General features: G+C 38.7%; 1 protein-coding gene across 1 annotated transcript in view; it reads left to right on the top strand.

The window, feature by feature from the left end:
- The first annotated feature begins 4,719 nt into the window (after nt 1–4,719).
- Nucleotides 4,720–16,161, top strand: part of LOC149287559 (MAGUK p55 subfamily member 4-like) — a 35,915-nt gene continuing 24,473 nt past the window's right edge. Inside the window, exons 1-7 of the mRNA XM_089492685.1 lie at nt 4,720–4,801; nt 5,371–5,492; nt 5,769–5,846; nt 6,976–7,056; nt 7,860–7,991; nt 8,511–8,592; nt 11,232–11,317. Coding sequence (XP_089348811.1) covers nt 4,720–4,801; nt 5,371–5,492; nt 5,769–5,846; nt 6,976–7,056; nt 7,860–7,991; nt 8,511–8,592; nt 11,232–11,317 — 663 coding nt within the window. The remainder of the gene's footprint in view (nt 4,802–5,370; nt 5,493–5,768; nt 5,847–6,975; nt 7,057–7,859; nt 7,992–8,510; nt 8,593–11,231; nt 11,318–16,161) is intronic.

Raw genomic sequence — 16,161 nt, 5'->3', positions numbered from 1 at the left:
TTAATAGGCATGTTGAAATAGCACCTAAAAACTAAGGTCTATAAGTTTTGACATATAGCTTAAGAACTATGATGACTTGTATGTCCAAGTGCTACAAATGTATTTCTTCACAGTGATCATTGTGGCTGTGTTAAGGAGGTAGATGTTTTATGGTACTAGTACTGTGGCTTAAAACAAAGCTGATTAAGTCTTCCTTGAGCATTTCTACGTTGACGAGGACATGGTGGGATTAGCCACTATGCTGCTAACACGTTTTGCACAGTTCTAAGTAAAGCTTAGGGGATATGGTGATTCATCTCGCTGTGTATACAGGCAAGAATTTTCATCTGAATGCTTAATTACATTCTAGGCTTTATGACATCTGATCATCTTCAAGTCTTAATAGAGATATCTGAAAACACACAGGTAAGGAAGGTTAAGTCATGAAATCTTCCAACTTTTGTTCCTCTTTAAATTCATAATAATGAGATTGTGACAATAGAACACTGAGGGTTATGCATAATGAGAATTCTTGTGCAACCTTTTAGCATTTTGTACAAGATTTGCTCTTTATACAAACATCCAAGTGTTTTCATATCTGGTGAATGTCAGGCAGTAGTTTACCTTGCTGTTTGTTTGTAGAAGCTGTGAGCTAACAGAAGAGAATCAATAATTTAACTAAGTAATTGATTCCCTTCTACATGTATAGACATTCCACATACTAGAATGTGACACCTCGCATGTCCTGACCAGCAACATGTGAATTTATATATATGTGTTTGTAAAAGAAATGAGCATTGGAGAATGAAATAATGCCTTTTTAATTGACTAGCATTATCTTACATTTATTTCCAGATCGTACGTATGTTTTAGCATGTCTATCATTAACTTTTGTTTCTGTAAATCCAAATTCCGTTATGCACTGCTTGTGATGTCCTGTTTTTCCAAGGAACAGTGCTGCAGAATATGATGGTGTTGTATAAATCAATAAATTATCTACCATGTTTAGGCTCTGGCATAAGCAGAAGAAGTAATTCTGTACCGTGCAAAAAAATATTAAAATTTTTATTACAAGTTATCAGACTGATATACTGATATTTACATTGTAAAAGTATGAGCCTTTACAGTCAGCAACGAAAGTGTAGGGCACTACATGTTTTACTCTATAAAATGCAATACTCATTTCTCACAATGTACGGTAATAATAAAGTACCTCTAGAAAAGAAACTCTCCTTCAGAGTATAACATTCTGTGTATATACCACATAATTAATCATACCAAACTTGAGCTCTATGTAATAACTACAGAAATCTAATTTCCCCTCGGGTGATAAAACAGTTAATATAGTGTTGTGGTGGGATCATTTTTGACTAAACCTAAAAGATAAGAAGATTAACCCCTCTTAGCAAAAAAGGGGGGTGGGTGATTAACACTTTCATTGTCTGCATTACTAAGAACACAAACTAAATCTCATCTGTTTCCATGGAACAGAATGAAATCATATATGTAGAGTATACCAATTCCACACTTCTTTAAGTATTTTTATGCACTATGTTCCTATGAAGCGGATATCAAGAAGATATCAAGCAGACACTTTTATATGGATTCCAGACAGTGCTAAATTCACATTGTCTTACTTTGTAGCAAAACAACTGTTTGTTTTTTAGTGAAGCTTTAAGGTCAACATGTTTCATACGGACATTTTGGAAAGGACCTAGAAATACTGAATTCGACAGCAGATAAGAACCATTTGGCCCATCTAGTCTTTCCATTTTCCTCCAGTAAAACCTCAACCGATCCTTTATCTACTTAGTAATTACTTTAGTTGATTACTATAATTTTTGATCACTACAACAATTAGAGCCCCCAAAATATAGGTAAATAAATTTACTGCTAGCAGCTTCACATCATTATAGGAAGGAATGCATTAATTTACCGTGAATGCGTGGGTATATCTATAGGACAATCACATCACCCTCCAGTATCTCAAGGACAATCAAATCATCCTCCAGTAAAAACCCAGGGCCGGACTGGGACTGAAAAGCAGCCCTGGAAACATTTGGAGACCGGCCACATACAGTTTATCTCGCAGTCGAGCGCTTATACCCTCAAGAACCCCTTATACATACCCGAGTCACACTATTTGCCATACAAAGAGCTTTAAAACATTATTTTTGTCACATTATTTGTATTAAAATGCCAGAAAGCAAGTGTTAAAAGGCCCTAATAAATGAAATACATTAGACATAATGGAATCAAAACATTTGCTACTGATGAAAAAGTTCCATTTTATTCAGTGGAACAAAACAGTGATCACATTATTTTTCACGATATTCTTGTAAGAAACTTTTGACTATTAATACCACCACAACTGTTCTAGCGCTGCATCATCCAAAGAATACCTCATCCCAGATACATTATTATTATTATTATTTTTTAATGCACACAGTTCATGGTGCAAAGTGGTCTGCCAGTATGTTTAAGTAAAAGGTCCTCTCTTAAGGGGGAAGGACTGTGAAACCAAAGGGAATAACAAACTAAATTGGGTTTCACTCTGAAGATCCCAACCACCATTCAAGTTTCTGCGATTGATCCTTTGTGATAAAATATGCAGATTAAAATAAGAGTAAATAACACAATGTCTTTACTTTTCCTCTCACTCATTTCTGGGCCTAGAAAGTTTTGTCCTCTGAAGTGACTACAAATTCAGGAGGGCGTTTTATCTCTGGATAAGTAAACATTAAATAAATCAGTTTATTACTACAGTAAGTACAGTGCACACCGACACCCAGACATACACACACCAGGACAGCCTCTACCATACTGAAGCATAAAACACTATGTTCTACGCTGCTTTGTCATTAACTCCCCCTGTCATTAATCCCCTTGTGTATTGATGCCGCAGCCAGGCCCTCCTTTAGTATTGATTACTGTCTTCCCCTCACAACACAACCTTGGGTATTGCCCCATTTGTGCATTTATTTCCCCACACCCTTGGGTATTACCCCCCCCAGCATTGATTTATGTGATACCCCAGCTAACCCCCTCCCTTGATGCCCCTAACACTTTTGTGAAGCACACTTGTCTATTATTGATGCCCCCCCCACTGCCATGTGTTTTACCCCCAGCCACCCCTCCTTTTGTATTATTTAATTAAAAAATTTAATGAAGGCAAACCCCTCTCCTTTGAATATGGGTCTGCTTTCCCCTTTAACCCCATTACTATATTTTGGTAATACTAATACCGGTACTTAAAGTTTAGTGTTTTTTGTCCTGCTCTCCTCGAGGACGTGACAGTCCTTTCCCTGTCACGAGGAACACTTCTGTGAGGCTGAGCCCGCCTCCTTGAGTGTCACCGCGCCGCCCTATGGCCGTGCCGCAGCTCTTCGTCCCACCCCACAACATGTTTCACACAGCCGCCATGTGGCTGCAGCATAAGACAGCCGCTGAGCGGCTGCGAGCAAAATTGAAAGTGGCCACTGAGCGGCCGTCACGCAATGCGCCACCCAATGGCCTTCGTCCCACCCCCACAAAAGGGGACAAGAGCAGCGGCAAGGCCATTGGGCGGCGCGTTGTGTGCACACCAGCCGCTTTAATTTCATTAGTGGCCGGTGGAGGCGGACTGGCGGCCGCGCAATGGCCGCTTTGAACTTTCCTCGCAGACGCTCAGCGGCTGTCTTACGCTGCAGCCGCACAGCGGCTGTGTTGAACGTGTTGTGGTTTGGGACAAAGAGCTGCGGCACCATCAGCCTGCCTCCACCGGCCACTGATGAAATTAAAGCGGTTGCTGTGCACGCAACGCGCCGCCTAATGGCCTTCGTCCCACCCCTTTTGTGGGGTGGGACGAAGAGCAGCGGAAAGGCCATTGGGTGGCGCGTTGTGTGCACACCAGCCACTTTAATTTCGTCAGTAGCCGGTGGAGGCGGACAGGCGGCCACGCAATGGCCGATTTGAAGCTTGCTCGCAGCCGCTCAGCAGCTGTCTTATGTTGCAGCCACATGTGTTGTGTATTTACAACACTTACGGCCGCTTTGAATGCTGGCCGACCGGGCGGAGCGGCCCACGGACTGGCCGGCCCACCGGGAAATTTCCCGGTATCCCGGTGGGCCAGTCCGGCCCTGTAAAAACCTGAAGAATATGATTTAGTATCTCATATTCCCCCACACCCTGTGTGCCCATGTTGACCAATGTAACTTTACTACATACTTTGTAAACCACATTATATATGTTTAACTGTGTTCTGTAAAGTAGTACACTATAGATAACTTTATATTCTTAACTACAGGTTGAACATTCAATTCCAAGACATTAGTATGACAGATGCAACCAAAGCCTAAAAAGAATAAAGATGCTGTAGGTGATAAGAAGTGGCTGGAATGGAACAGCTGCTTTCCAACTTGAGCCCCTAAAAACAAATGCTGCTCTCATTAAATTCCTACATAAAATCTCTCAACAATTTTATCTTACCAAGCTTGATGCTTTACCTCTGTTTGTTATACATATGTTTTAGTTGCTATTTCACTTAGTACATATTATCCCCTCTACTCTTATGGCCACCTTTCTACTTACTGACAAACTTCAACAGAGTGGATAACAAAATGATCTTTCTGCATGTTGGTCCTACTATATTGGTAAATCTAGAGCATAAGCATATATTCATTTTTGGTTTATGCCTTTCCTGTAACCTCTATTCTCACCCTTTCACTCAGCGCATTATTTCTCTTATTATGTAGCATTTGAATGGTTTACCCACAAAAGGCTGGAGAAACTCTAAGGATGAGAGAGACAATGGAAGTTACCCCTGGATGTCAGCAGGAGAACGGTACAGCTTAGTCACTAGGAAGCAATAAAAAATATTTGTATTCTACATTAGCTCCCATGAAAATGATTTATACATAACAAGGAGCATGCAAAGTGTCTGTATAAAGCCACAGAAAGGGCACATTTTTGGAGTTTATTGGTTCCTATGGGATATTTACAGACATTTCTAGCTCAAAGCTTTTTGCTGTCTACTTCTGTACGGAACATCAAATAAACATGAAACGTGAAAATGATTGTGTGTTCATTTAAAAAATGTTCATTAAAATAAAAAACAATATTCTGCACTCTGCAGGGTTTGAGCACAATTTGGTCTGGGACAAGCCCTTCTATGATTTATACCTATATATATATATATATATATATATATATATATATATATAGATATATATATATATAGATATATAGATAGATAAGTGCCAATATCAGGGTTTAAGTATTACTATTAACTACTTCTGGGCAAGTTCCTTACATTTTTCCAGTCATATCTACAGCAATTGTGTTTTCCACGTAGACTACCATTGTTTTCTGAACGTTCAGCAAAGTTGTGACCATCTCTTATTTCCCTGAAAGGTCTGTCCCAGGTGCTGAACATGGTTCTCGAAGAGTTAGGGCTGTTCTACCACAGAGATGTGAATGGGATTGGTGTACTCTATAGCTTGCTCCAGGCTCCCTGGCTCCAGGCCTTATTAAAGGTAAAGATAGAACAGGACCTGAAAGACAAGGATCATATTATTAAATCTATACGGACCCCTTTATGTGACACCTACACTATTGTTTGTCCATATATGAATGCTATATACGTCCTCATTCAAAGTGGTAATATGTAATGTTCCATGCTATGTGAGATTAATGAGACTGGACAACGACGGGGTCATAATTCACTCAGTTTGTGTCTATAGTAAATTAGTCATGTCAATAATATATGGAAGTTAGCGAGTTTCTTACTGCTGTTCCATATTATACTGCAGGTACATGATTGTCTCCACCAGTACATAAGGAACCGGCCGGCACCTGTTGTGACCAAGGCTCGTGCTCTTACCAATGAGGTCAGTGCTTTGCAGAGTATATTATGGAGTGAATTTCAAACAGAGTCTTGTACAAAGTGTTTTTGTATGTTTCTGTATTTCCAAAATTCTCTTCTGACAATGTAATGATTAACAATTATGCTTACTATGAATATTTTATTTGTTATATTCTTTCTTTGACAATTTGCTCTTCTTATGCTCTAGGACACCACTTTTTCTTTTAGCCCAGTGCAGTAATAATAATAATCCTATTTTTGTAATTAGAGGGGTGGGTAACTTTTGGCCCAAGGACTTGCCACTTGTCACTTGGGGTCTCCAGGGGAAAAGGGCTGTAGCCAAGTGGATTGGGGTTAGCATCCTGTCTACCCCCCAGTCTACTTGGAAGATCCCTGGCATTTCTACAGCACGCCTTATCAAGAGGAACAGTAACATAGTGGTCCCTACATCACATTAAGAAGACCATAATCAACCAAAGATATCTATTTTTTATTACCTTAGAAATATTTATATGTATATTAACAACAATTATAGAGGTAAACGTACAGAATGAACAGTGTGCTTACCTCTACCATAGCAAATGCAAGTAGCATCTCCCCCACACAACTCTGGTTATGCTGTTCACCATTCAGGAATTCCATACATTAAGGTCAGCCCAGTGATGGACATCTTGCAACCTGGTACTTGACCTCTACCTCAATTGTCTGAATAGTAATATTTTTTAAGTTTGGAATATAATATAGTGTTATTTTTAGATTAAAAAAAAATAGTTAACTATATTGTTTTTTGTTTAAATGTCTATGGATTTACAAAAAGGGTATACCAAGCTAAAACATAGTATGTAAGTATATATATAAACTACAAAGTAAATAATAATAATAATAAAAAACTATAAAATAAACCAAAATTAAAAAGGTTCTAGCTCACTCCAAGTGGCAAACTCCCCAGGCTTTCTTGTGTTTTTCTTTGACAGCTCTATAGGGCTTTTTATCATTGAACTATTTTATAATGTATAATCCATTTGTATATCCTTTTGTATAGAGTTTGTCAATGCATTGTATGTATTTTGATTTTGCCCAGTGTATACTAAATAACAAGTTGCCATTCTGTGTTAAATATATGTTCTAAAATCAAAGAAGCTTATGGTTGTCAGGTTGTAGACATATTGCGTGAGTGCCCTCAGTCAACCGACACGCGAGAGCTGAAGAAGCTTCTAAGGGGAGCACACTTCAAGGCAAGTGAATAAACAATTAATAAGCCATTTCTAAATGAAATTATAGAAATAAGAATGTACTTGATTGGTAAAAATGCAAAAGATAAATGCAGTCACGCAGGTAGATTTGATGGAATTGTCTCTGAGCAGATTTTACAAATGTGATGATAAATTACACAGAATAAAAAAACTGTTGTGTGGCTTTGGAGTTAGAGAATGACACTTCTGCTTGAAGTGATTTCTCCTCCTCCCTGTTTCTTCTAAAGCAGGCAATGTACTTAAGTATATAGATATTCAACCGAATTGCGCAGAGAACTTAAAAGACGAATACAACATTGAAAATAAGAAAATTAAAAGAAGTATAGTGTAGTATTAGTACACTTGGATATCTTCCCCTCAATAGTAAGATACATACTCACAAGCTGTCAATACTTCATCAAGGCTTGAAAATCAACGGTATGAATATTCTGTTCCTACTGGAAAAATACACATTAACACAACAATAGAGAAGTTTTCTTCAAGATAAAATGAGTAAACAAGACATATCTGTATGTAAATGGTACCACTCATCTCCATCACTATGCAGCGTGACCTTCTAAAAAGTGGAATAAATAAAGTCATGCGCCTCACAAATTAAATAGAATCTACTGGTGCCTTCATGGTCTCCACACAGATAATACACAGCTCAGCAAAAAATACAATTCAAAATTATGTTACAGTAGGGGATTCTATTGTATGGGAATTCAGGGGGAATTCAGGAATTTTCCACCTATTGCCTCAACATAAATCTGCCCCTAATTAATTAATCTTTTTCTCTCGCCCAGGCGCTGCTGTCTGCACATGATACAGTTGCCCAAAAGAATTTTGAGCCCATCCTCCCACCATTACCAGATAATATTCCAGAAAATGAAGAAGCGATGCGCATTGTGTGCCTGGTGAAAAATAAACAGCCTCTGGTAAAGAATGATATTGTTAAGTATATTGTTTTTAATCAGAATATTCACGATCCTTAGAGCTGAAAAAAACCACGTATACAGCATTTAATTGAATTCAACTAAATCAAGGAAAATAGGGCCTCATATACAGAATTATCTATGTACATACATACATACACACACACAATATATGACATTGCATTCTAAATACATAAACATTAATATGTCTTCTGGAAAGGCTTTCCACAAAATTTTTCTGGAGGAAATTGTTGTCCATTCATTCAGTAGAGCATTTGTGAGGTCAGGCACTGATGTTGGATGAGAAGGCCTGGCTTACAATCTCCGTTCCAGTTCATCCCGATGGGGTTGAGGTCAGGGCTCTGTCCGGGCCGGTCAAGTTCTTCCACACCAAACTCAATCAACCATGTCTTTATGAACCTTGCTTTGTGCAACACAATATGGACAAAAGTATTAGGACACACCGCTCATGTTACCTATACTTCTTCCTTTTAATGGTTTTCTTCCCTCATTTTCTCAAAGGGTGCCACCATTAAGCGTCATGAGATATCTGGTGAGATCATTGTCGCTCGTGTAATCCATGGTGGACTAGCTGATCGAAGTGGTAAGAAGTACTTTTTACTGCTATTAGTGCCCATTTTTATTAGCAGTCATTGTTCGATATCAATTTTAGGAATAACTAACATTTTTTTTATCAAGGATAAAATTAAATCTCAGATTCTATGATAAATAAACGTGTATAATTTGAAGATCAGGGATAGGCAAAGTATCCGTAAGGCTTGTGAAGTGCCATAGAATCTCATTAAATTGTCCACCACACATTTCAGTAAATGTCCACCTTGAGTAATGTACTTGCCTACCCCTGGTGAGGATTAAGCAGCATACAACAGTAACTGATAACAGATTATACTATCAGGAAGATGGGGCCTGAGTGCTGCAAGTTTGGTTTCTTTTATTGAATATATAGAAAAGATGAAAGAGATACCTTGCCCTGCTACACATGAGTTAGAGTAAACCTTATGTGGCAAACTCTCTCTATATAAATATATCTCATATTCCTATTGAATAATTATTAAACCATGTTAGCATTCTACAAGGTCCGTCTAAGAGTTTTATCACATGAATTAAATGCATGTTCTTTGTGGTCATGTTTCACCCATACCTAATAAATATGTATATATGGCAAAAAGGAAATATTACCATTGTCCAAGAACTCCTATGTATCTAGCATTCATAACCCCTGATCTCTAGATCTATGTATTCGATTTCTTCTTAGACTTCAGGTATTGGCAAGGAAGTAAAGAAGGAACTGCTTTTTAAATGACTATGCATATATTTAAAACAACTATGTATGTATGTCTTAAATATTTTAGTTTATCCTCCTGCTTATAATTGCAGATTTGACTTTTGGTTTTCATTTTGTCCGTTATTCTGTTGTTACTGTTTAGGCTTTGATTTCTGATTCCTGAAATTGGTCTCTGGTAAAGACCACACATTTCCTTTACACTGACCTAATGTAATTTATTATGTTTAGGGCTGCAACTAACGATTATTTTCATAATCGATTAGTTGGCCGATTATTTTTTCGATTAATCGGATAAAAAAATTAATGTACATTTTTCATTTATTTAAAATAATTTAATAAACAAATGATGTTAAATACAAAACTGATAAAATGCATTTCTTGTCTTTATTTCCCAACCAGCCCCCCCAATTTATGCACATTTGAGCACAGGCTTGCCACGCTGCCTCCCAGACATGCCACGCTGCCTCCCACATATGCCACTCCACACTGCCTCCCACATATACCACTCCACGCTGCCTCCCACATATGCCACGCTGCCTCCCACATATGCCACGCTGCCTCCCACATATGCCACGCTGCCTCCCACATGCACATTTGAGCCCAGGCTTGCCACGCTGCCTCCCAGACATGCCACTCCACGCTGCCTCCCACATATACCACTCCACGCTGCCTCCCACATATGCCACGCTGCCTCCCACATGTGCCACGCTGCCTCCCACATGTGCCACTCCACGCTGCCTCCCACATGTGCCACTCCACGCTGCCTCCCACATATTCTACTCCATGCTGCCTCCCACATATTCCACTCCATGCTGCCTCCCACATATGCCACGCTGCCTCCCACATATACCACGCTGCCTCTCACATATGCCACTGTGCCTGATACGCCTTATACCCCCTGATACACCACTCCATCCTCCCCAGACATGCCACGCTGCCCTCCCCACATATGCCTTATATATCGTATATGCCTTATACCCCCAGATATGTCACTCCATCGTCCCCAGATATGCCTTATACCCCCAGATATCTCATAGTCCCCTCAGAGTCACAGACCTGTTCGCATCACACTGACACCATACTTTTATAAATAAGTACTGGGTTAATCTTCACTGCCCCCAGGATTTAGATTCCCCTTAGTCTGCCCCCCTTTACCTCTAACTGTGCCTTAAGTTAACTTTATTAAATTAACCCTCAGTCCTCATCATTAAATTAACACTAAACACCCCATTAACCACAGCATCCCCTAAATTAACCCTAAAGACCCCCATCAACCACAACAGCCCCTAAATTAACCCTAAACACCCCATTAACCACAACTGCCTCAAATTAACCCCAAACACCCCATTAACCATAACTGCCCCTAAATTAACCCTAAACACCCCATTAACCATAGCTGCCCCTAAACACCCCATTAACCATAACTTCCCCTAAATTAACCCTAAACACCCCATTAACCATAACTGCCCCTAAATTAAACCCCACCTCCCCTAACTTTCAGCAGCCCAAACTTTCAGCAGTTGGCAACGATTTTCATTATCGATTATTATCGATTTTATCGATTAGTTGTTGCAGCCCTAATTATGTTCATCTAAGGAAAATCAGTGAGTGTTCTATCCATGTATTATTAATACATTGACTGAATTACACTCTTACTTATCTTGCATCTATTTTAACTATAAAAAAAAACTATACCGGGTCTATGCTTGGGAAACATCCTTCAGATGAAAATAATTTTTTGAAGTTGTTCACCAATGGGTTTGAAGAAGCGATTTGTTCTAGTACAGCACTGACTTTTTCTATCAATTAGATAAATGAGAACTCAACTCACAGAATCGAGTAATTTTATGATTGGATGTTGTTCACATTATCAGAAAAAAGGAAGCATGTTCATTGTACTATACAGCAAACACAAAGTATGTGTTTTTCTCCACCAGGCTTGTTGTATGCAGGTGATAAACTGGTGGAGGTAAATGGAGTTCCTGTGGATGGACTGGAGCCAGAACAAGTCATCCAAATATTGGTGTGTATGTCTAGAGTAGATATTGGTCCTTTAATCATTTACATCCTGGACAATTTAAAGCAGTGTATTGCTAACCTGAAAGCTCAGAAGATTAAAACATTAATGACCACTTTCATGACATTTCAATATATACATTTTGTTGGCTTTTCTGAGATGAAAAGATAAGAAAAATATAACCATTAAGTCTGAGATGCAGGATAAAAGGGATTGACAAGAAAAAAATACCGTATTTACACATGGATGCCTAGAGATACATCACTTTTTCAACCCTTAGATAATAGGCTTTTATCAAGGTAAAGAGATAAAAAGCAATACAAAGGATAGTATGAATATATATATATATATATATATAATGTAAAAGGGTGAAGCCGTATTAGTCCAGTAGACACGAAGAAAAATATTGCACCCCGGTAGGACATCATTTCACACAAAACAATCACTCCATCCAAAACCTAAAAATTTAAGTACTCAAAGGAAATTTCAGAGACTCTCAGGAAAGAAAAACATTTGAGATGAAAATGATTACACATTTTAACACCATAAAAGAGGGACTTAATGTGGATTCTGGTTTCCTTACACACTACCAGAACTTCATATGAACTTCATCTAGTCATCCAATGTCTAATTGCTGTTATCTTTGATGTTTTACTGTGGTTATTGGTTCCCTAAGTTTATTTGTTCTGTCCCTGGGTTATCTCTCTACCTCTCTGCATTTCTCACCTCCAGACCTATTATTAATTACGACACCCCACTCAACCCCCCCCCCTTATACCATCACTTGTTTTAAGTTGTAACCTCTATCATGTTGATTAGTATTGCTTCAGACCTGATGAAGGGAGGATAACTCTCGAAAGCTTGTCTTTTTAATATTATGTCAGTCCAATAAAAAAGGTATCACCGCATACTGTGCAATACTCTATTTTTTGACATCGTATATATATATATATATATATATATATATATATATATAAGAATGCAAAAAAACAGAATGTTGCAGAATCTTGTAATACCTTTTTTATTGGACTAACAGTATTTAAAATAATAGACGAGCTTTCGGGAGTCCTCCCTTTATCAAGTCAAAAGCATTTCTGACCAAGCAAGTGAAAAACACAGTTTAAAACTGACCAGTACATTTTCTGATACAGGGTTAAAACAGGGGTTAAAACAACAAGGTAGAGAATTTGCAGACAAAAAACTAAGAGGGTCGTAAATAGTAAATAGTGGCATATACTGCACAGATAAGGCTAGAGGGGGAGCAGGGGTGAGCGTGTAGGAGAGAGAGAAGAAGAGAAAGAAAAAAAAAAAAAAAAGAAAAAAGCACAGGTTATAGGAAGTTTTGATAGTGTGCTAAGAAGCTCAAATCCACATTAAGTCCTCTGTTTTTACAATCATAAAAATGTATCATTTTGGCTTCAAATGTCTTTCTTTCTTGGGTGTTTTTGAAATTACCTCTCAGTACTATGGAAGATACTGCATATAGCCGTTTAACAAAGCAATTCTTCAAAATCACCACAAAGGAAACACAGCTCAACAGTGACATATACTTCTTATCTCACTGTAAGAAAAGAAGGCTCATCCCCAATGGACTGAGGATCAAAAATCCAGTCGCTACAACGCATAACTCACAATATGCTGAAAACCTCTGCAAACGCACCAGTGAGAAACTTAGGAATCACCTTATCCACCTACTATATAAGAAAAAAACAAGCATTCAAAATGAAAAACAATCCCTGCTTCAGAAACTACGGGGAATGAACATACACACGACTGTAAAAGTGGAAAAAGAAATGCAATATTTCAACGCCAAACAAAAGAGAGAGCTTTTCATGAAGAAAAACAACAAACTTAACAGGCTTTCCCAAAATGTCAGCAAACGCCATACAGAGGGAGAGACCAGGATCACCACTAAAGCACCCAGAGCACCTGAAACAGCCGATGGTCTCATTACTAACCCGGACTACAACACAAACAGCTCAGGAATTATAAATATTTCAGATTACGAACTGTCCACACCTGAGATATCTGTCCTCTCCAAAGGATTATCATTTTGTCCAAGTACAAAATTAGATGACATTGAACTGTACTCAGACCTGGAAGAATTTTTTAGGAGACTACGATTAAAAGAGTTCTTTCACAATAAAGAGAAAACAACCACAACGCCGGATTACAATATCAAGAAAAAGAACTCTCAATTCACTCCAGCACCAGGACGCAACAGCAAATTGGACAGTTACATTGAAAGTTTCCGGCTAAGAACTGCATCCTTAGTCACAAAGCAGCACCATAATAAAATCAGAGCTAATCTTTCACCAATAGAAAGAGATGCAATCAAGGATTTAAGGAATAATCAAACCATCACAATCAAACCAGCGGACAAGGGAGGAGCAGTCGTTATTATGAACACCCAAGATTATATAGAAGAGGGAAACAGACAATTATCAGACAGCACATACTATAAGAAACTGATCAAAGACCCCACCAAGGAATACACTGCCAAACTGAGGAAGCTGATCAGATCTGTCCCAGAGGAACAGCAAAAAGGATTGGAAACGTTCATACCCACCAATCCCAACATAGGGACATTCTACATGCTTCCGAAAATCCACAAACCAGGGAACCCAGGCAGACCTATAATAACAGGTATGGACACACTAACCGAACCAATTTCAGGCTTAGTGGAAAATATTTTAAAACCCTTTGTTAAAAACACTAGGAGCTTCGTACAAGACACCACTGACTTCCTTAACAAACTCAGTCAAATTACAAACTTGCCTGCCAATTCTATACTTGTAACCATGGATGTGGAATCTCTATACACCAACATCCCACACGTAGATGGAATTGAGGCCTGCTCTCTGTTCCTCTCAGAACATACTCATAACCAGAAATACAGTCCTCAAGCCATTACTAAACTCATAGAATTCATCCTCACACACAACTACTTCAGTTTCAACAACAATATATATCTGCAAACCATGGGCACTGCCATGGGGACGAGAATGGCACCACAATATGCCAATCTATTTATGGCTGACCTGGAACAACGATTCTTGGAAACACAACTTCACAAACCCTACAAATATTATCGCTACATTGATGATATTTTCATTGTCTGGACGGACGGAAAAGAAAACCTCAGAGAGTTCCATAACGCATTTAATAGATTTCACCCATCTATCAAACTCAAAATGGACTTCTCCACAGAAAGTGTAAACTTCTTGGATACAACTGTCACAATAAACAAGGACACACTACATACATCCCTATACAGAAAACCTACAGACCGATCCAACTACCTGCACAAATCCAGCTTCCATCCATCCCACACAAAGCAAGGCATCATCCATAGCCAAGCCACCAGGTACCACCGCATCTGCTCCAACACTGATGACAGAGACATGCATCTAAAAACACTGTCTGAGACACTCAAACAAAAGGGATACAAACCTAGGATCATCAATAAGAAAATTAACTCTGCTCTACAAACACCACGTGAACACCTCACGCATACCTCTAGTAGCCACATACAATCCTGCCCTAGAAGAAATCCGAAAAATCATCAAGGATCTGCAGCCAATGCTAGCAGAGGATGTGGTGTTAAAAGAAATTTTCCCTGAACCCCCCATCTTGGCCTTCAGACAACCAGCTAATCTCAAACAAAAGCTGGTGAGTAGCAAACTACATACTGAAACTACACACACAGATAATGGAAGCAAACCATGCAACAAAGCCAGATGCAAACTTTGCCAACACATCTGTACCAGCAACACAGCCACCCACAACAACAAGACATACAATATTAAAGGATCATACTCATGCACTTCACAAAATGTTGTATACATGATTCAATGCACCAAATGTACTATAGGGTGTTACATCAGTGAAACCTGCCAGCAACTCAATAAAAGGATGAATCTGCACAGATACTCCATCAATCATCATGATGAAGAAAACCTTTGCACTCCAGTTGGGCACCACTTCACCCAAACCGGTCACTCCATACATGACCTTAAAATCAAAACACTGAGAGGTAATTTCAAAAACACCCAAGAAAGAAAGACATTTGAAGCCAAAATGATACATTTTTATGATTGTAAAAACAGAGGACTTAATGTGGATTTGAGCTTCTTAGCACACTATCAAAACTTCCTATAACCTGTGCTTTTTTCTTTTTCTTTCTCTTCTTCTCTCTCTCCTACACGCTCACCCCTGCTCCCCCTCTAGCCTTATCTGTGCAGTATATGCCACTATTTACTATTTACGACCCTCTTAGTTTTTTGTCTGCAAATTCTCTACCTTGTTGTTTTAACCCCTGTTTTAACCCTGTATCAGAACATGTACTGGTCAGTTTTAAACTGTGTTTTTCACTTGCTTGGTCAGAAATGCTTTTGACTTGATAAAGGGAGGACTCCCGAAAGCTCGTCTATTATTTTAAATACTGTTAGTCCAATAAATAAGGTATTACAAGATTCTGCAACATTCTGTTTTTTTGCATTCTTATACACTGGACTAATACGGCTACCCCAAACTACAGTATATATATATATATATATATATATATATATATATATATCAACAGAAATGTATGTATATAAGGGTGTTTAAAAAAAAATCCTCAAACGGAAGGTGGGGGAGCGCAAGGTCTTTAACATCCACCAGCTCCGTGATGTCATCCAGTGGCAACCTGTGAAGCTTTGGTGAACTCCATGACCAAGAGGGTTAAGGCAGTGCTGGAAAATAATGGTGGCCACACAAAATATTGACAATTTGGGCCCAATTTGGACATTTCCACTTAGGGGTGTGCTCACTTTTTTTTGCCAAGGTTTAGACATTAATGGCTGTGT

Source organism: Sceloporus occidentalis, unplaced genomic scaffold (assembly GCF_023333645.1).
Source record: "Sceloporus occidentalis isolate IW3139 unplaced genomic scaffold, rSceOcc1.0.p SCAF_59, whole genome shotgun sequence".
In the NCBI taxonomy this organism is placed as follows: Eukaryota; Metazoa; Chordata; class Lepidosauria; order Squamata; family Phrynosomatidae; genus Sceloporus; species Sceloporus occidentalis.
This window is presented reverse-complemented; position numbering and strand designations above follow the sequence as displayed.